Source organism: Vombatus ursinus, unplaced genomic scaffold (genome assembly GCF_900497805.2).
Source record: "Vombatus ursinus unplaced genomic scaffold, bare-nosed wombat genome assembly UNPS02014945.1, whole genome shotgun sequence".
NCBI classification, from domain to species: domain Eukaryota; kingdom Metazoa; phylum Chordata; class Mammalia; order Diprotodontia; family Vombatidae; genus Vombatus; species Vombatus ursinus.
This window is the reverse complement of record NW_020954723.1, coordinates 3,552,148-3,573,010: the sequence shown is the minus strand read 5'-3', so window position 1 is coordinate 3,573,010 and position 20,863 is coordinate 3,552,148. Positions and strand designations below refer to the sequence as shown.

General features: G+C 35.9%; 1 protein-coding gene across 1 annotated transcript in view; it reads left to right on the top strand.

Moving 5' to 3' along the window:
• LOC114029978 (Fanconi anemia group M protein-like) overlaps window positions 1-20,863 on the top strand; it is an 89,715-nt gene that overhangs the window by 47,830 nt on the left and 21,022 nt on the right. Inside the window, exons 14-16 of the mRNA XM_027844625.1 lie at window positions 12,279-14,058; window positions 20,019-20,101; window positions 20,190-20,258. Of these exons, the coding sequence (XP_027700426.1) occupies window positions 12,279-14,058; window positions 20,019-20,101; window positions 20,190-20,258 (1,932 nt within the window). The remainder of the gene's footprint in view (window positions 1-12,278; window positions 14,059-20,018; window positions 20,102-20,189; window positions 20,259-20,863) is intronic.

The following is a 20,863-nucleotide window of genomic DNA, read 5'->3' as shown; positions in this document are numbered from 1 at the left end:
CCTCAGCTCCCACCCTCACCCCCACTCAGTTAACTCTAGGGACTCCTCATTACCTCTAGGATCAAATATAAAATCGTTGTTGGCATTAAAGCTTTTCAGAAGCTGTTTCTTTCCTACCTTTCCAACCTTACACTTTACTACCTTCCATGCACTGTATAGTCCAGCTCTACTAGTTTTTTGCCATTCCTTACTAACAGTGCTCCATCTCGTCTTCTTGCTTTTGCATTAGCTGTCCACCATCCCTGATATGTTTTCCTTTTTCATTTTTATCTCTTGAAATCTCCAGTTTTCTTCAAGATTCATCCCAAGACTCACATTCTGCATGAAGACTTTCCTAGTCCCTCTGGCTACTGGTGCCTTCTCCTTTGAGCTTACTTTGTATGTGTTTTGTATATACCTATATACCTATAAGGTTATCTTGTGTGACTTTTGTATATATCTATATACATACATATTTTCTACCCCTTTAAGAGTATAAGCTCCTTGAAAGCAACAACTCTTCTGCTTTTGTCTTTGTCTTCTCTGTGCCAAACAGTGCCTAGAACATAGTAGGTGCTTAATAAATACTTACTTGATTCTTTACTTCCATAAAGGAAAAGAGTTCTGAATCCTCTGTAGGGTGTAGAGGTGTTCTTCCTCCTTTCACCTCCTTAAGGAAAGACAGCACCCTGCATTGGTGCAAATTTAGCTATTACTTGGCAATGGCAGGAAAAAAAACCTCACCAATAAAACATCTGACAGTCTCTTCAGGGTACTCGCTGCACAATTCCTTTTGCCCTCCATATTTCCTGGAATCTGTTTTTCTTGGTGGTATTTCTCATAACTGCCATCTTGGCCTCCTGTTTGTCATTCCTCTTCTTTCAATTCTTGAGGAAGATTGTATTTATTTATTGTGGTCATCTCACGTTTTTCATTTTGGCAGACCCAGGTTGTGCAGTTGCCTTTGATTGAAAATTAAGCAAGTTCTGACCAAGGCACCCCTGGAGACTGAAGCTCCCCACAGCTTTTGTTTCTGAGTTCTGAAACAAAATCAAGTTACCCTCTCTCTCTCCCAATAATCTGATTTTCATAGTCTTTTCTGTCTTAGTTTATGCTGCTGCTTCTGTTGCCTATGTGTGTATGTATGAATAGATAGATAGAAAGACACATATCTGTCTGTCTTTATCTGTTATGTTTTTATCAGTGAATTGTAAAGTTTTAACGTAATTTGAGGGAGAGAGTCTTTGTGACTCTTTCAGATCCTGTTCTGTGATTTTGTATTGATTGAATAAATATTTTGATTTTAATTCATTAACCCAAGCAGATTCTTCCTAATAAAGATTTTGGTCAATAGCAGTTGTACTATAGTCTCGACAAGTAGATACTCTTTAGGAATGAATAAATTTGTATTACAGAAGTAAAGTTTCATTTTTTAATACCAATATTCTGCTAGTGTTGCTATTTATCAATGAGACATGGAATATACAGCATTTTTCAAAGAATGTTTTAAAAAAATGTCAAAAGTCAGTGGAGAAGTACATGGTAAGTGTGAAGCAGGCTGTGGTGTAGAGAACAAAAATGTAAAATGTTATTAAGGAAATTTATGCTCGGAAGAGAAGATAGAGTGGTCGTAGGCCAAAGGTTGGTAGACCACCAGAGTATTCCACTGGTACTCTCAGGAAGCCACAAGGAAGGCCTGCAGTATACTGGATCCTTTTGCCACAAGCAGAAGGAACACTCTAACTTGGATCAAAGTAAACACTAACAAAGGCCAGATTTATAGTTGAAGAAATGTTACTTCATATAGCAGTTTTCTCTGCTTACAATTTAGAGTGAATGTAGTAGTTATTACATTTGCTAGCTTTAATGACGAGGTATTGGGACTGGATTGCAATTGTAATATTTTAATAAAACATTGAAAACATCCTTTGTTGTCCACTGGGCTCCTATAAAGTTACTTAAATAGTTAATAGCTTCCTTCAGTGCTACTAGCACTTCTTTGTAATAATAATATATACAATATGACATTCAAAATTCAGAGTAAACCTTACTTAAATGGATAAACTGGAAATGTGAGATTTTTCACAGAAATGATAGATAGGTCTTATGTAAAACCAGAAAAGCACTGGTTACGATGAGAAAAGTTGAATGTCTTTAAGGTTATAAGACCTGCAGTTTTTCTTCCATTCTTGGGTAGCAAAGTGGTTATCAGAATAAGCTCTCTGCGTTTTTGTTGTGTTAAACCCTGGAGGGAAAAGAGACTTTAAAGTGGGATCTATAGATTTGAGGTTAAAGGTCCTGACATTTAACAGCAGTGTTAGTGGTCTGTGGTAACTGGTGGAGTCTTTTTCCCTACAAGTTTCTGAGTGGTCTTTTTCTTTCATGGCCTAGAGTAAACTTTGTTTTTTTAATACACATCAGTGCCCTAGAGTAATCAGGCAAGAAAAAAAAATGTTTACAAAAATATATAAATATCGTTTCATTATTTTGCCTTTTTTATATGAATAAGTTGGGGAAGGTAAGGGACTCTGGACTACGGTAATCAGTCTACCATTTATGTTGTATCATAAGGAGAATAAAATCTTAAGTTTCCACTAATCAGAAATAAATATTCACTTATTACCTAGCTATTTTCCAAAGATTCACTTATCCACTCTTTGGTCACATGGTTAAGTTAGAAAGGCATTAGCAAATAGGAGAGTAATTGTATTTCTCAAACAATCATCTAGAGTCTCTAAATGGGTATTTTTAATGTTAGGAATGTTACAAATGGTATAGAGTTAAAATAATGGTAATTTGTTTTAAAACTTAAAAAAATCAGGCATCTCATTTTTACTTGTGGGGAGAAAGACAGCATTGTGGAATCGACATAAATTTTAAGGAATACAAATAGTTTAAGTATTTTATAATGGAAAAATCAAGGCTCCCAAATAAAACCAAATTTCAGAAAAATAAAAATAAATCTAAAATACCTTTAAACAGCTTAATAAAGGTAGTATCATGGATATATTCAATTTTATTGATCTTGTGTAATCTTGTAGCTCAGAGCAATATTCCTTAGAAAAGCAATTTCTCTGCTTTTTCAGGCCTCATTTGAGAACTTTTTTTTTTTAAGCATCTCCTTACCTTCAAAAGTAGTCATTGGAGGGATTGGGATGTTAGGAAGGCTGATCACCTGTTATTTAGAACACAGAGCTGGTGAACATTAGAAATATAAAAGGAATACCATTCTCCGGTATTGCTTAGAGCTTTTAATTAGACAATGGCTTGTTCAGACATGGTCTTTGCAAAGAGTATTAGTACTTTGTATATTTTTGCACATCAACCAAATGGGGAAGGGGTGTCTCAAGATGTCTAAGAGTCAGACTTCCTGACTGCAGAAATAGAAACATCTTGTGGTTGCACTAATAAAGAGAAAAGAAATAGTTGGTGAGGCAAGGACAGTCACTTAAGGGTCACTTTAAACTTAAACAGCAGTTCAGTAAATCTTGATTTTATAGTAAATATGTAGTCAATGTTGGTTGTGTGGAATTTAATCGTACTTTTATGTATTCATTAAATAACAAAAAAGTGTTCTTTGTAATTTTCTTGTCCATGAGGATCATTAAAAATGATTAAAGTTTAAATAGTTTAAAATCAATCAATAGTTATTTAATAATCACTCATTATATGTCAGGGACAATAGTAGGTATTGGATACAAAGACAAAAGTGAAACATTACTTGCCCTTTAGGAGTATACAGTCTAGCCTGCAAACGCTGTGTATACATAGACATCAACAAAATAGTACAAGATAATTTGAGGGAATGGCAATAGCAGATGACATTAGGATAGGCTTTATGAACTTGAGTTGAACCTTGAAGGAAACTAGGGATTCTGAGAGACAGAGGTGATGGGAGAGTACATTTCAGGCCTGAGGGAGAGCAAAGACAAGGAAATAGTAGATGCTATGTCCCATATAGAAAAATGTTGGGACAGCTAGGTGGCGCAGTGGATAGAGCACCAACCCTGGAGTCAGGAGAACCTGAGTTCAAATCTGGCCTCAGACACATAACACTTACTAGCTGTGTGACCCTGGGCAAGTCACTTAACCCCAATTGCCTCGCCCCCCTGCCCCCCAAAAAAAGAATTGTCAGAAGGATGGTTTGGTTGGACTGTGGTACGCATAAAGAAGGAAGTATTGTGTAATAAGACTGGAAAGGTAGTACAAGGGCAGGCTGTAAAAAGCATTAAATAGAATTTTATATTTTATTCTAGATGCTGTAGTCCCTCTCTAGGTTTGTTGAGTAGGGGAATGACATGTTCCAGACCTATATTTAAGCAAAATCATTTTGGCAACTGTGTAGAGAATGGATTGGTACAGGGAAAGACTAGAAGCAAGAAGACAAACCTGAAGGCTCTTTCAATAGTCCAGGGAAGAGGTAATGAAGGCTTGAACTAGGACGGTGGCTATGTAGAGAGGAGGATGAATATGAGAGTTGGTATGTGGGTAGTAATGATAGGTTTTGGCAACTGATTGGCTATGTGGGACGAATGAGAGTAATGAATCAAAGATGAATTTGAAATTGCAAATCTGGGTGACAAGGAGGATGTTTATGCTCTTGGCAATAATAAGTTTGGAAGAAGGATGGATTTAAGGGTGAGGGGGATGGCAGAGATAGAAAGTTCTGTTTGGACATGGTGATTTTTAGATATCTGTGGGACATCCAGTTTAAATGTCCCATGTTGTTCAGTTGTTTTTCACTTGTGTCTGACTCTTCACGATCCCATTTGGGGTTTTCTTGGCAAAGGTATTGGAGTGGTTTTACCATTTTCTTCTTAAGCTCATTTTACAGATGAGGAAACTGAGGCAAACAGAGTTAAGTGACTTGCCCAGGATCACGTAGCTAGTAAGTGTATGAAGTCATATTTGAACTCAGGAAGATGAATCTTCTTGACTCTAGACCTGGCACTTCATCCACTGCACCCCTAGAAGCCCTGAAATGTCCCATTGATAGTGGGTAAAGTTATAGAACTGGAATTCTTGTAGAGGGAGTAAGGCTGGAATATATATTTATGGGAATCTTCAGTATAGAGATGGTAAATTTGTAGAAGTAGTTGGGGTTACTAAATGGAAAGTAAAGAACAGTTACCAGGATGGAACTTTGGGATACAATCACAGTGAGAGGGCGTGATATGGAATATGGTCCAGCACAGGATACTGAGGCATAGTCAGAGAATGACCCTGAGATAGGAGAAGAACCAAGAGAGATCAGTGTCTTGGAAACTCAGAGAGGAGAGAGCATGCCCGAGAAGAGATTAGTCAGCAGTGTTAACTGTTGCAGAGAGGTCAAGAAGGATAAGAATAGAGAAAAGGCTATTACATTTGGCAATTTATTTGATTTTTAATAATATTTTATTTTTTCCTTAATTACATGTAAAAAAAGTTTTTTAACATTTGTTTTTAAAAAAATTTTTTGAATTCCAAATTCTCTCTCTCCCTCCTTCTCTTCCCTGCTACCTGTGAGATGGCAAGCAGTCTGATACAGGTTATACATGTGCAATCATGTAGAACATATTTCCATATTAGTGGAAGAAAACAGAAAAATTAAGAAAATGATAAATAGTATGCTTTAGTCTGCTTTCAGACTCCATCAATTCTTTCTCTGGAGAGGGATAGCATTTTTTATCATAAGTCCTTTGGGATTCTCTTGGATCATTGTATTGCTGAGAAAAGCTGAGACTTTCACAGCTGTTCATTGTGCAATGTTGTGTACAACATTCTCCTGATTCTGCTCCCTTCACTTTGTATCAGTTCACGTAAGCCTTTCCAGGTTTTTCTGAAATCTGCCTGCTTGTAATTTCTTCTGGAACAAAAGTGTTCCATTCCAATCATATACCACAACTTATTCAGCCATTCCCCAACTGATAGGCATCCCCTTAATTTCTAATTCTTTGCCACCATGGAAAGTTGCTATAAATACTTTTGTACAAATAGGTGCTTCTCCCTCCACCCCCCTTTTTAATCTCTGTGGGATAAAGACCTAGTAGTGGTATTGCTGGATCAAAAGGTATATACAATTTTATAGTCCTTGGGCATAATTCCAAATTGCTCTCCAGAATGGTTGGATCAGTTCACAACTCCACCAACAATGCATTAGTGTTCCAATTTTCCCACATCCCCTCCAACATTTATCGTTTTCCTTTTCTGTCATGTTAGCCAATTTAATAGGTGTGAGATGGTACTTCAGACTTGTTTTAATTTGCATTTGTGTAATCGATAGTGATTTAGAGCATTTTTTCATATAAGTATAGATAGCTTTGATTTCTTCGTCTGAAAACTTCATACCCTTTGACCATTTATCAATTGGGAAATGATTTGCAGTATTATAAATTTGATTCTATATGTATTTGATGAATGGGTCCTTTTGTCAGAAGATAATTTGCTATAAAATTTTTTCCCTAGCTTTCTGCTTTCTTTCTATTCTTGGTTGCATTGGTTTTATTTGTGCAAAATCTTTTTAATTTGATGTAATCAAAATAATCCATTTTATCTCTCTTAATGTTCTTTATCTTTTATTTGGTCCTAAATTCTTCCATTATCCATAGATCTGACAAGTAAAGTATTTCTTGCTCTCATAATGTACTTACGGTATTAACCTTTATACCTAAATCATGAACTTATTTTGACCTTATCTTGGTACATAGTGTGAGATGTTGCTCTATATCTAGTTTCCGCCAAATTGTTTTCCAGATTTCCCAGCAATTTTTGTCAAATAGTGAGTTATTATCCCAAAAGCTTAGATTTTTGGGTTTATCAAACATAAAATTACTATGATCATTTACTACAATGTATTGTATACCTTATCTGTTCCAGTGATCCACCACTATTTCTTAGCCAGTACCAGACTGTTTTGATGATTACCACTTTATAATACAATTTGAGATCTAGTATGGCTAGGCCACTTTCCTTCATGTTTTTTTTTTTCATTGATTCCCTTGCTATTCTTGACCTTTTGTTTTCCCAGATGATTTTGCTATTATTTTTTCTAGCTCTATAAAATAGATTTTTGGTAGTATAATTGGTATGGCAATGAATAAGTTAATTAACTTATGTAGAATTGTCTTTTTTATTATATTGGTTTGGCATAGCCATGAGCAATTAGCGTTTCTAATTGAGATCTGACTTTATTTGTTTGAAAAGTGTTTTGTAATTATATTCATATAATTCCTGGGCTTGTCTTGGCAGCTAGAGTCCCAGGTATTTTATATTGCCTACTCATTTTATTTATTTATTTATTTATTTGCGAGGCAGTCAGGGTTAAGTGACTTGTCCAGGATCATACAGTTAGTGAGTTTCGTGTGTCTTGGGGTCAGATTTGAACTCAGGTCCTCCTGACTCCAGGGCTAGTGCTCTATCCATTGCGCCACCTAGCTACCCTTTGCCTACTTATTTTAAACAGAATTTCTCTTGTTTCAGGGCTTTGTTGGCAATATATGGAAATGCTGATTTTTTTTAATATCCTGTAACTTTGCTGAAGTTTTTAATTATTTCAAGTAGTTTTTTTAATTGATTCTCTAGGATTCTAATTATACCATACCATTATATCATCTGCAAAGAGTGATAGTTTTATTTCCTCATTGCCTATTGTAATTCCATTTCTTTTTCTTCTATTGCTATAGCTAACATTTCCAGTACAATACTAAATAATAATGGTCATAATGGGCATCTTTGCTTCACCCATGATCTTATTGGAAAGGCTCCTAGCTTATCCTTATTGCAGATAATGTTTGCTGATGGTTTTAGATAGATATTATATATTATTTTAAGGAAAGCTCCATTTATTCCTGTGCTTTCTAGTGTTTTTAGTAGGAATGGGTGTTGTATTTTGACAAAAGCCTTTTCTGTATCTGTTGAGATAATCATATGATTTCTGTTAGTTGAGTTATTGATTTGGTCAATTATGCTGATAGTTTTCATAATATTGAGCCAGCCCTGCATTCTTGGTATAAATCCATCAGGTCATAGTGTTTGATCTTTGTGATGTACTGCTGCATATACAATTTTGTATTGTATTTTGCTAGTGTTTTATTTAGAATTTTTGCATGAGTATTCATTAGGGAAATTGATGTATAGTTTCCTTCTCTGTTTTTACTTTTCCTTGTTTAGGTATCAGCACCATATTTGTATTGTAAAAGGAATTTGGTAGGACTCTTTCTTTGCCTATTTTTCCAAATAGTTTAAACAGTATTGGGATTAATTGTTCTTTAAATGTTTGGTGGAATTCACTCGTGAATCCATCTGGCCCTGGAGATTTTTTGTTAGGGAGTTCATTGATGGCTTGTTCAATTTGTTTTTCTAAGATGAGGTTATTTAAGTATTCTATTTCATCTTTTGTTAATCCGGGCAATTTATATTTTTGTAAATATTCATCCATTTTGCTTAGATTGTCAGATTTGTTGGCATATAACTGGGCAAAATATCTCCTGATAATTGCTTTAATTTCCTTTTCATTGGTGGTGAATTCACCCTTTTCATTTTTGATGCTAATGTGGTTATCTCTTCCACATCATGACTTTTCCCATCACGATTTTGGTATATTGTGGGTCAGTATAAGAAATTAAATTGGAATTTTGTGGAAGCTGAAGCTGACATGCAGAGATCAGCAGAAAAAATAGAAAAAGTTTAGAAACTCAGAAATGCATAAAGTATGTATAATGTCAACCCAAATTTTAAAGTAAAGTACTATAAACATCCCATGAAAGAAAAAGAAAAAAATTCAGGCTTGCTCTCTGGTATGAAAGGAGGGTCAAAAAATTTTATGCAGATTTCTCAGATTGTGGGGGCACTGAGCCCCTAACCTTTGCAGTGTGGAAGGGATAACTGTAATTTGGTTTTCCTCTTTGCTTTTTAAAATCAAATTAACCAAAGGTTTATCTGTTTTTTTTTCATAAAACAATGTTTTATTTACTAGTTCAATGGTTTTCTTACTTTAAATTTTATTAATTTCTCCTTTGATTTTCAAGATTTCTAGTTTGGTTATCAATTGGGAATTTAAATTTTTTTTTTAAGTATTTTTCAGTTGCATACCCAATTCATTGATCTACTCTTTCTGTATTTTATTGATATGTGTTTAGAGATACAAATTTTGCCCTAAGTACTGGTATTCTTGGTGTGTTGTCTTATTATTGTCATACTCTTTAATGAAATTATTGATTATTTTCTATGATTCGTTATTTGACCCACTTACTCTTTAAGATTAGATTATTTAGTTTCTAATTAATTTTTAATCTGTCATTCCACATTGAATGTAATTTTTATTGCATTATGATCTATAAAGGATGCATTTAATATCTCTTCTGCATTTGGTTGTAAGGCTTTTATGCCCTAATACATGGTCAGTTTTTGTACAGGTGCCATGTACCACTGAAAAAAAGGCATATTGCTTTCTGTTCCCATTCAGTTTTCTCTAGAGATCTATCATATCCAACTTTTCTTTTTTTTTTCTTTTTTTTTTCCAACTTTTCTAAAATTCTGTTCACCTCCTTAGCTTCTTTCTTATTTATTTTTTGGTTAGATTTATCTAGTTCTGAGAGGAGAAAGTTGAGGTTTCTGACAAGTATAGTTTTACTGGCTATTTCCTCCTGTAAGTCATTTAACTTCTGCCTTAAAAATTTGGAAATTATACCATTTGGCGCATATGTTTTGTATTGATAATTACTTCATTGTCTGTGGTGCCTTTTGTCAAGATATAATTTCCTTCCTTCTCTCTTTTAATTAGATCTACTTTGCTTTGTCTGAGATCATGATTGCTGCCCCTGCTTTCTTTACTCCAGCTGAAGCATAAGTAGATTGTGCTTGAGTCCCTCACCTTTACTTTGTGTGTGTCTCTGCTTCAGATGTGTTTCTTGTAAACAGCATATTGGAAGATTCTGGTTTTTAATCCACTCTGTAATCAGCTTCCGTTTTATGGAAGTTCATCCCATTCACATTTACAATTATAGTAGCTAACTGTGTATTTCCCTCCATCCTATTTTTCCTTCTCTCTCTGTCTCACCTTTCACCCTGTCCTTTGTTACAGGTGTTTTTACTTTTGTCCATTGCCTCCTCCAGTCCTCTCTCCCTTGTAGCAGTGTCCCTCCCTCCCTTCCTTCTTTTATCCCCATCACTTCCTACTTCCTTATATGGTAACACAGATTTCTATACTTAACTTTGTGTGTATCTTATTCCCTCTTTGAGACAATTCTGATGAAAGTAAGGTTCAAGCCTTTCCCACCACCCCCATGTTCCCCTCTACTGTAATAGTTATATGTAAATAGCATTCCTCTTTTCTGTGAGTTTGTTTACCCCATTCTGTTTATCCCTACCCTCTTCTCTCAGTGCAATTCTCTTTCTCACCCCTTAATTTTTTTTTTATATCATCCAGTCAAAATGCTGTTTTATATCATTCATTCCATATATGTTGGAATATAAAGTTTTACTTTATTGAATTCCTTATGTTTTTTCTTTCATGTCTACCTTTTTATGCTTCACTTCAATCTTGTATTTGAAGATCAGATTTTCTGTTCAGCTCTGGTCTTTTCGTTCATAATGCTTGAAATGCCTTTATTTTGTTAAATGCCCATTTTTCTCCCTGAAGGATTTTACTCAGTTTTGCTGGGTAGGTGATTCTTTATTGTAATCCTAGGTCCTTTGCCTTCTGGAATATCATTCTGAGCCCTCTGATCTTTTAATGTAGGAGCTGCTAAATCCTGTGCAAGCCTGACTGTGGCTCCATGATATTTGAATTGTTTTTTTTTTTCTGGCTGTTTGCATTATTTTCTCCTTGGCCAGGGAGCTCATGAATTTGGCCATAATATTCCTGGGAGTTTTCGTTTTGGGATCTCTTTCAGGAGTTAATCAGTGGATTGTTTTGACTTCTATTTTACCCACAGATGCTAGGATATCAGGTAATTTTCTTTAATAATTTTGTGACATATGATGTCTAGGCTCTTTTTGATCATGGTTTTCAGGTAATCCAGTAATTCTTAAATTATCTCTCCTGGATTTGTTTTCCAGGTCAGTTGTTTTTCCAATGAGGGTATTTTATATTTTCTTCTATTTTTTCATTCTTCTGATTTTGTTTGACAGATTCATGATGTCTTATAGAATCATTAGCTTCCCCCTTGCCTAGTTCTAATTTTTAAAGAATTATTTTCTTCATTGAACTTTTGTACCTCCTTTTCCATTTGACCGATTCTACTTTTTAAGGAGTTGTTTTCTTCAGTGAATTTTTGTACATCTTTTCCTATTTTTTGTGCTTTCTTTATCAATTCATTGGCTTTTTTTTTTCATGATTCTATTGCCGTACTCTCATTTCTTTCATAGCTTTTCTTCTTTTACTTGATTTTTTTGGGGGGGGGCTAGGCAATGGGGTTAAGTGACTTGCCCAGGGTCACACAGCTAGTAAGTGTTATGTGTCTGAGGCCAGATTTGAGCTCAGGTCCTCCTGAATCCAAGGTCGGTGCTCTATCCACTGCACCACCTAGCTGCCCCATCTTACTTGATTTTTAAAAATCCTTTTTGAGCCCTTTCAATTCTTTTTTGGGCCTGACACCAATTCACATTTTTCTTTGAGGCTTAGCATGTAGCTGTTTTGACATTGTTTTCCTCTTCTAAGTTTGTGCCTTCATTCTCCCTGTCCCCATAGTATCTTTCTATGTCATGTCTTTTTTTTTGTTTGTTTTTTGCTTACTTTTTCCAGCCTCTTTTGTGCCTTCTAACTTTATGTTAAAGTTGGGCTCTGCTCTTGTAGTGCAGAGGGTAGCGCCCCAAGTTTCTTATGCTGGGACTTGATGGGTCTTGCTGCTGGCCTGCACTGGGTGTAGAGCCTTGCTGCTACCTCACACCAGGGTTGGGGGCTTACTGCTGGTTTGTGCTGGGCATGAGACCTCACTGCTGTCTTTCTTTGGGGCTCTACGTCTTGCTGCAGGCCCACTAGGGTGTGGCCTGCTGCTGGCTTGGTTGGGCACTGCCTGTACCAGACTATGCTTCCTCCCACCCTGCTGAGATAGACCTTTCCTGCTGACCTTCTAAGCTATCCTTGGCTGAGAAATTGCTTCACCACTCCAAAATTTGTTTCAAGGTGTTATTCCAGAGTTGTTTGAAGGGGAATTTTGGAGAGCTCAGGTGAGGTCCTGCCTCACTCTGCCATCTTTGGTTTTGGCAATTTAGAAAAAAAACAATCACTTGTATACGTTTAAAAACAATGAAAATTGTTCCCCATTCTTTAAAAGTTGTTACAAAATGACTTCTTATGACTTTCTGTCTTTTCTTAACAGGATGAATGCAACTATGAATTGGAACTTAAACCCCACTTACAAATAGGAGATACTAGTTCAACATCAGGCATTCTCAGGAATAAACATTCTTCTTCTGCCTCTGTCAACACTACTACTCTACAAAAACCTGCTATTAAAAGGAATGTGAAACAAAATTGTTCATCTTTATTAATAGATTTTGATGAAGAATGTGCCCAAGAATTTAAATCTGATAAAAACTTTTATTTAAAAACCAAAGTCCTTAAGGAAATGACAAAAGATCAGTGTAAGGCAAGCAATAGTGACAACATTGCCAATTCCTTAATAACTGAAGTACGTTCTACTGTTAGTTGTAATTATCAGGAAGCATCACCAGTTGATAAAGTGGCATTAGATGTAGACAGTGTTGCAAACACAAGCACTGCCCATGATCAGCTATGTGAACTGTTAGTAGAGTGCTCATCAGTAGATAAATCTGAAAGTTTATTTGGTGGAAACCATATAGAATTTGGTTATGATGATTTTACTGATGAAAAAAAAATTATTTCAACTAGCATGTTTTATCTTTCTGAAGAAGATCCTTATTTACTTAAAACAGCTACTCAGTTGTGTGACAACTGTCTTTTACTGACCAAAGAAACACTTAACAATGTAGAAAGATTTTTATCTCAGTCTCCTCCTCCTCTTGATGCACTTTATAGTTTGAAAGATGAAATCCTAAGGACATCATCATTTAAAAATTTACAAGATGATATATCCAGTTATTCTGATATGATGCTTGATGGACCAAATTGTGATGAACATGAGAATGAAATACACATACATGTAAAAAATGACAAAGTAACAACTGTTGATCATGCTCAAGTAAATGCATCTCCTGAAAAATGTTTAGTTAAAAAAAAACACAATGGGGTTTGTAAGACACTCATGAAAAAAGTAAGTATTGAGCAAGATCAGGAAAGACAGTTTTCTGAAGATACTGATTCTGAATTTAATCAGATGAATCCTCTTTATTTGAAAAATAACTCTAGATGTTTATCTTTATCAGATGATGCTCTTACAAGCGAAGTGGTACAAGTATCTCCATTTCACATTTCTGATGAGTGTTTGCTAGATTCTGATTCAGAAACCAAAATTCCATTAAATCACAGTACCAAGATTGGAACTTCTCTTGAAAATTTGGAAGGAGTAGGGAAGGAAAAAACCCAGAGTGATGATAGTATTTTTGACTGTTCAAAAGAGTTATTCTCTGTTAATTTTGATTTGGGATTTTGTAGTCCAGATTCTGATGAGGAACAATCAGAGCTGGCAAAAGATGTAAACAAAAATGGCCATTTAAAAGTGGGTTTCTCTGGCAGCCATACCAATACCATGCAGGAAGCTACAAATTATGGCCCAAGGAAAGAATGTACCCCAAGGACATACGATAAAAATATTATTAGAAGAAGCATTTCTACAACATCGATGCTACAAAATCAGTACCCCGATTGCATGCTTTCTCCGATGAGCATGACAAAAGAAAAAGAATTTGAGTCTCCTGGTAATTTTTCTGCTTCCTCAGTTTCTTCACCAGTAGGAGAAAATGTTATGAGCACTCCACTCTATAAACCAAATCCAATGAATTCATTCTCTACAATGACACAAGACATACTTGAGTTATCAGCTACCAAGAAAAAAGTAAATCTAAGAAGCATTAAAAAAATCTTGAATTCCACTTTTGAAAAAGTAGGAATTACAACAGAAAAGACTGAAAGCAATGAACAGATTAACTTGTTTGAATCTTGCCATTATTCTGATGAAGGTAAGATTATAAAATTATACCTTTAAGGAATGAATACTTCATTAGAAATAATAAATTCAGGAAAACGTTATAACTTTTAGAAATTTGTATGCCTAAGTTACATATGCTGTCCCTTGTTACTTCCTGCTTTGGACTATTGTCGTCTCCAAATTGGTGTCTCCAACTCTAGTCTTTGTCTTCTCCATTCCATCTTCCATAACTGTCAAAATAGTCTTAGTACATCATTCCCTTGCTCACTTAACTTGATTGTCTCTCTGCTGCTTGTGTGATTGAAAACATGCTCTTCAGTCTGGCACATGTGGCCTACTACACTCAGGTTTCAGCTTACTTTTCCAGCCATACTTCACATTTTTCTTCTTTGTGTTTTAGCCAAACGGAACTATTTCCTGAACTGAGTATTCCATCTTCCACCTTTACTCATTTATGCAAGCCATTTCTAATTTCTGAAATGTACTCCTCTTATTGCCACCTTTCAGAATCTTTATTATACTTCAAAACTCTACTTCCATTCTACATCCTCTATTGCTATTGGTTGCTAATGTTTTGTCCTTAAGTACCTTATATTTACTTATCTTTGCAGATTTTATAGCCTACCAGTAGACTGTCAGTTCCTTGTGGTAAGGAGCCATTTTACTTTTACATTTCTGTTCCTAGTACTTAGTATAGTGCCTTTCACATTGTAGAGTCTTAATAAGAATTTATTGAAATTGAATTTAATTATAAATTTGGTACTTCATCATACTTGGTTCTTTGAAACAAAAATATTTTCTAGAACCATATCAATCAATAGATAATTTATTTTGTGCCTAATATGTGCAAGGAAAACATTATTCTGTATATTGATGGAAGTGCAAAGAAATATGGATCCCTGTTCTTGAGAAGTTCATCTAAATAACTAAATTAGGTTATCCACATGAAAATATGAATTATTGGCGCAAGGCAGTAAATTATAAAGGTAGAATGAATGGTCAAAACAATGAGTTTAGAAATGTCAAGTGTGCCCTTAAAAGGACACAGGGTTCTATAGACAGTCAGTTAAGCAGAGGGTTAACACAGTAACAGAGGGGAAAGATTATGAAAATTAGAAGTGAGTTGAGGAACAGTGAACAGACTAGTTTAACTGAGCTGCTGTGGAAGGTTTGTAAATGTGTACATTTAAATATATAAGGGGATAGATCGTAGGAGTATTGTATTAATCTATAGTTTGAAATAGAAAAACAAAAAAATAAATTGACTAATGTTTGGTAATAAAAATTTAACGGTAGAATTTGTAACCTCATTTGTAGACTATTTTCTTATAGTATTCATAGAGTGAGTGTGTGTGTGTGTGTGTGTGTGTGTGTGTGTATGCTATTCTCTGTGGAGAAGAAAAAAAGGGAACTTGTGTAGGTAAAATCATATGAAAGCTTTTTCTGTAACAGTAATAAAAAACCCCCTATATTTCCAGTTAGTATCTAAGGCGTAAGTTGTTAATATGTTATTTCAATTAGAAGTAAGCTGTATGTAAGTTCTAGCAATATTTTTCTTTCATAGGTTTCAGTATAGCCCTAATAAGCTTTTTTTTTTTTTTAAGTAAGATAATTAAATGGCATAGTAGAATCAGTAACAAGGAAGATTTCTTCCATCTTTATAGGTATACTTTTCTGGAGGTTAACACACCACCCATGGAACAAGGGAACAGATGTAGGGAAACACATAAGATGAAGGAACATAGTTTATGCATATGTATATAGAAGACACAGAACAAGTATAATAAGGGCAACTCACTCTTTCTTTATCTCTTCCTTCATCTAAAAGAACAGGAAAGAAAAGAATTGGGATTGACACTAGTAATTTATAATTGAAGTGGTCTGATCTCACTCCTCTTCCTTTCTGTCTTCAGCCAGTCTAGACTTCAGTCACTGGTTCTGGTACTTTATTTCTGTCCTTCTGTTCTCCTCTTTATGATCTGCCCTCCATAGTTGAAACTTGCTCTCCTTGTGAATATTCCCTCCTCAAGTCTTCTTTTCCTCTTAAACCTTCCTCTTCTGTCTTCCTGTTCTGGCCTCTTTTCCTTCTTGAATTTAATACAGGTTTCCACAAAATTCTCTGTGTCTGTCTGCATACGTATGTGTGTGTGTGTGTGTGTGTGTATGTGTGTGTGAAAGAGACAGAGAGAGAGAGAGAGTGAGAGAGACAGAGAGAGAAAGAGAGAGTTTTAACCTCCCTTTTTCTGGTTTGGATGAAAGTGAATTTCATGAGATTCTTGCACTGCTTATCCTCTCTTCTATATTTGTCACCACTTAGGAGACATTTTAAATTCCTTCTCATCCTCATTTTTCCCCTAGTGTATTCCTCTTTCTCTCCCTTTCGCTTCTTAAAACCAACAAAATAGGGAGCAGCTAGGTGGCACGGTGGATAGAGCTCTGGCTTTGGAGTCAGGAGGACCTGAGTTCAAATCCAGCCTCAGACACTTAACACTTAACTACCTGTGTGATCCTGGGCAAGTCACTTAACCCTGATTGCCTCACCCCCCAAAAAAAAAATCCATTAAAAAAAAAACCAACAAAATAAAACAAAACCACACACAGGCCTAGTTTACTTCTTTATTTATCTTTCTAGGTTTCTCTTGTCTTCTGTGTTTGTGTTTCATAAATTTTAACTAGCTCTGGTCTTTTCATGAGGAATGCTTGAAGGTAATCGTCATTATTTAAGATCTCTTTTTTCTCCCCTTCAGGATAATATTCAGTTTTGAAGAGTAAGTTATGTTTAGTTGTAACCTTTTTTCTTCTCCCTAACTTAGCAGAGTACTTTAGGGACTTATGGATAACTGACTTAGACTGCATATAGTCCAGGCACCATCTGTGGTCCTTCGAGTCCTTGAACCCCATGAAATAGGTGAAAATGCTGTTGCCACTCTGCTGGTCTACTGCCTAAGATGACCCTAACCAGTGCCCAATATGCTTATCTTTTTTTTCTCCACTTTTTTTTTGTTTTTTGCTTTGATTGGTGAGGCAGTTGGGGTTAAATGACTTGCCCAAGGTCAGACAGCTAGTAAGTGTCAAGTGTCTGAGGCCAGATTTGAACTCAGGTCCTCTTGACTCCAAAGCCAGAGCACTATCCACTGCGCCACCTAGCTGCCCCTCAATATGCTTATCTTGCATCAAGCCATGGTTGGAGTTGAAGTCAGGGGAGCAGTGTGTGGCCTAGGGTGGCTGGCCTCAATTGAATCCCAGCCTTGGATGGTGGCTGTAACAATCTTCACTTTGTTCTAATATTGTTGTCTCAGCGAATTATTGAGATTTGTTGGCTTCATTCTTTATTTTAGGGAGTTTACTACATAAGTAATTTTTTTTTCCATTTTCCCCTCAAAATCTCTAATGTACTTCTATAAATTTTGTTTCATTTTTTTTTCTATCCACTCTTCAAGTTCCTTATTTCTACGTTTTCTAAGATTTTGTTTTTACTTTTGGAGTTTGGAAGTGGGCTTCTCTTAACCCATAGTATTTTTTCATTGTATTAGGAATTTCCTTCCATTTACTCATGTCACCAGCCTCAGTTTCTAGTTTGGAACATTGTCCCACATCAAGATTACATTCCTTCCTTCACTGTCAGATGGGGTGGTTGAGACCTAGTCCCCTTCTTCTCTATTCCATGATTCTTGCCTGGGACAGGCAGCTGGTCCCATCCTCTGCCTCAGTTCCTGGCTTCTGTTTCCATCTTATGGTGTCCCAGTACAGGTGTTGACTTTCCTTAGTCTTTTCTCCTTCTTCTTGTGTAGTCACTGAGAGAGAATTGATTTTTGTCTCCTGTGATTGTCACAGGCCCTAGCTAGGTATTAGAAGCTTTGGGGTCACTGCAGTACCCCAGGGTACTTCTGTTTCCTTGATTCTTTTGTGTGCCCATTGAGTATTGGAGATCATGTGTGTTTCATGCTTCTTGGAGCACCCCTGATGTGGACTGCCTAGTTGTTTCACTGTTCTACTTTCCCTGGGCAGACACTTAATAGGAGCTGTCTTTATTTCTTTCTGGTTTGGGGCTTCCTGGAGGGCCACGAGGCATGCACACACTGTCCATCTCTTTTCCATCTCTCCTTGTTCACTGACCTACTAGGGTCTTTATTTGTTTTCCTCTTAGGGCCCTAGCTGGCCATGGTTGAAATCCCATTGGCTTCAAGCCTCATTTACTAGAGATCACATTGCTGCAAGTTTCTTTATTTTGCCCCTGGCCAAAGTGCTTGTGGCATCTTTTTATGTTGTTCTGGACTGAATGGAGGAGCCTCTTGTTTTTCCCTTTTGTGTTATTGATCACTGCTTCATCTTTCACTTTTTCTTTTTCCCATGGAGTTTCTTGGAGAACCTTGGCTAAGCGACAACCTATCTTGTTTCCTCCTTTACCAGAAACACAGCTAACTCGCTTAATGTAGTGGTTAGCCATTTATCAATCAATAGGTACCCACCTTTTTTCTAGTCTTGCTCTACCATAAATAGTGCTGCTATGACTTCTGTCATTTTTCGAGCATTTCTTCCCACCCCCACCCCCCTTTTTTAACCTCCTTTGGGTATATTCTCAGCAGTGAAGAGTCAAATAGTATGAACAGCTTAGTGATTGTTCATATATAATTACAATTTTTTTCCCCAAAATTTTCCAAACTTTCCAAAATCACTTCATGCCTCTACTACTAGAATGTTAATTTGCTTGTGTTCCTGCAGTCCCTTCAGTTTTTTATGCCATTTTGCCATTTTTTGTCATTTTGTTGCATGTGAGGCAAAACCTCAGAGTTTTTAAAATTTTCATTTCTCTAATGCTTTGAAGCAGTTTTTCATATGGTTGTTCATAGTTTACAAATGTTTTTTTGAAAATCATTCATATGCTTTGACTTCTTGTCTATTGTTTCCTTATATATTATATATTTCCTTATATATCTTGTATGTGTATATACATATATGTCTTATATGTCATTACATATCTTTTATGTTTTGTCAAATATTTGATGCAAAGATATTTTTCCCAATTGACAGTTTGCTTTATCCTAGCTATATTGATGTTTTTCATGCAGAGATTTTTAAATTTTATGTAGTTGAAAGGATCTTTTTAGGTAGTCAAAAATGATTTTCATTCATTCCCTATCCCTATTTCTTTTTTAGTTAGGAATTCTTTCTCACAGCTGTAGAAGTCACTTCTCATTCTGTGCCTCTAAACTCTACTTTTCTATTTCTTCCTTTTAAGAATGCAGTGCGTTGGGGCACCTAGGTGGCACAGTGGGTAGAGCACCAGCCCTGAAGTCAGGAGGACCTGAGTTCAAATTCGGCCTCAGACCAAACACTTGACACTTACTAGCTGTGTGACCCTGGGCAAGTCACTTAACCCCAATTGCCTTAAAAAAAAAATAAATGCAGTGTGTGGTACCTGGGCATACTACTGCACACCTATAGACCCTGCTACTGAGGAGGCCGAGAGGGGTAGGGAATCACTTGAGAGGGAGTTATAAGCTGTAGTAGGGCCTGTGCCTAGTGAGTGAATACAAAGTGAGGTGCCAATATATTGAGCTCCTGGTATTGAGAGACCTTCATATTGATTGAGGAAGAGCTAATGGATCCAGGAGTAAGTCAAAGCTTCTGTAAAGATAAGCAGTGATATTGTGCCTATAAAAATGGCCTTTTATAGTCTGGATTCTAGCACTTCTAGCCTGGGCAATCAGAAGACCCAGTCTCCCCCACTATCTCCCCTTGCCCCCTGGTACAATGTATGGGAAGAACACTAGATCTGGGTTTAAATTCCAGCTCTGCCTCCTTTTCTCTGTGACCTTGGTCTAATATCTTAGCACACCTTTATCTCTACAGTGAGAGGGTTTTAATTAGGTAGTCTTTAAGGGCTTTTTCCAGCCCTAAATTGTGTGCTGCTATGTGCTTATTTCATAAATAAAGAAGTATATATTTTCCCAGTGATTGTTAACCATTTTAATATTTTTTTTTCTGCAGGAAATAGCATTGGAAGTGAAGACGATGTGGTTTTCCAAAGAGAGAGTAAAAAGGTGAAAAAGGATCATCTGAAATCCCCAAAAGTGAGTTATTCAACAAAAGCAACAGTGTAATCAATTGGAAAGGTCCATTTCTTTCTAAAGAATGTTATCTTTTAATTTGTTTGGATAGGTTGGGAAGAGCAGTGATGTTGAATCTCCTCTTTGTGCTGTTAAGAAATGTAAACACCTATTAAGTACAGTAAGTTGCTATTCAATGAAATTGACCAAATCTAGTTATAGTAACTACCAATTACTTTTAATTTCTTTCTGGGTTTGTCTCATTTGTCTTATTTAAAATTACATGCATAACTGAAAAGTTGAGAGTAGAACAAATGCCTTTTTCCTTTTGTCTCCTCTTATTCTTTCAAATATTTACCCCCTTGAAAACCATTTTGCTCAGCAAAATATGTATATAATTCTTGAAATTTTTATTTTCTTCAAGGACTTTTGGACCTTGTTAGTAGTTTTATTTGCATTTATTTGACTTTTATTGTCCTTGAAAAGGCTGGTCATGTAGTTAAATTCATGTGACATTGTATACCTCGGTTTAGACTAGACCTATGTTAAAAATACACAATAAAATGTGACTTCCCACTGACTAATTAGATTGTAAGCACTAAAGTGACTACCTCAGAGCCTGGTACGTCCATAGTAGGCACTTAATAAATGCTTGGTCCTTTTCTTTTTCATGCTGAACATACACCTAAGTCATGCAAAATTGTCAGACTGAAAGAACCTCATTGAAATGCTTGTTCACAGAACTCCATCTAACTCTTAGACTAATTCCTTAGTCTGGTTTTTATC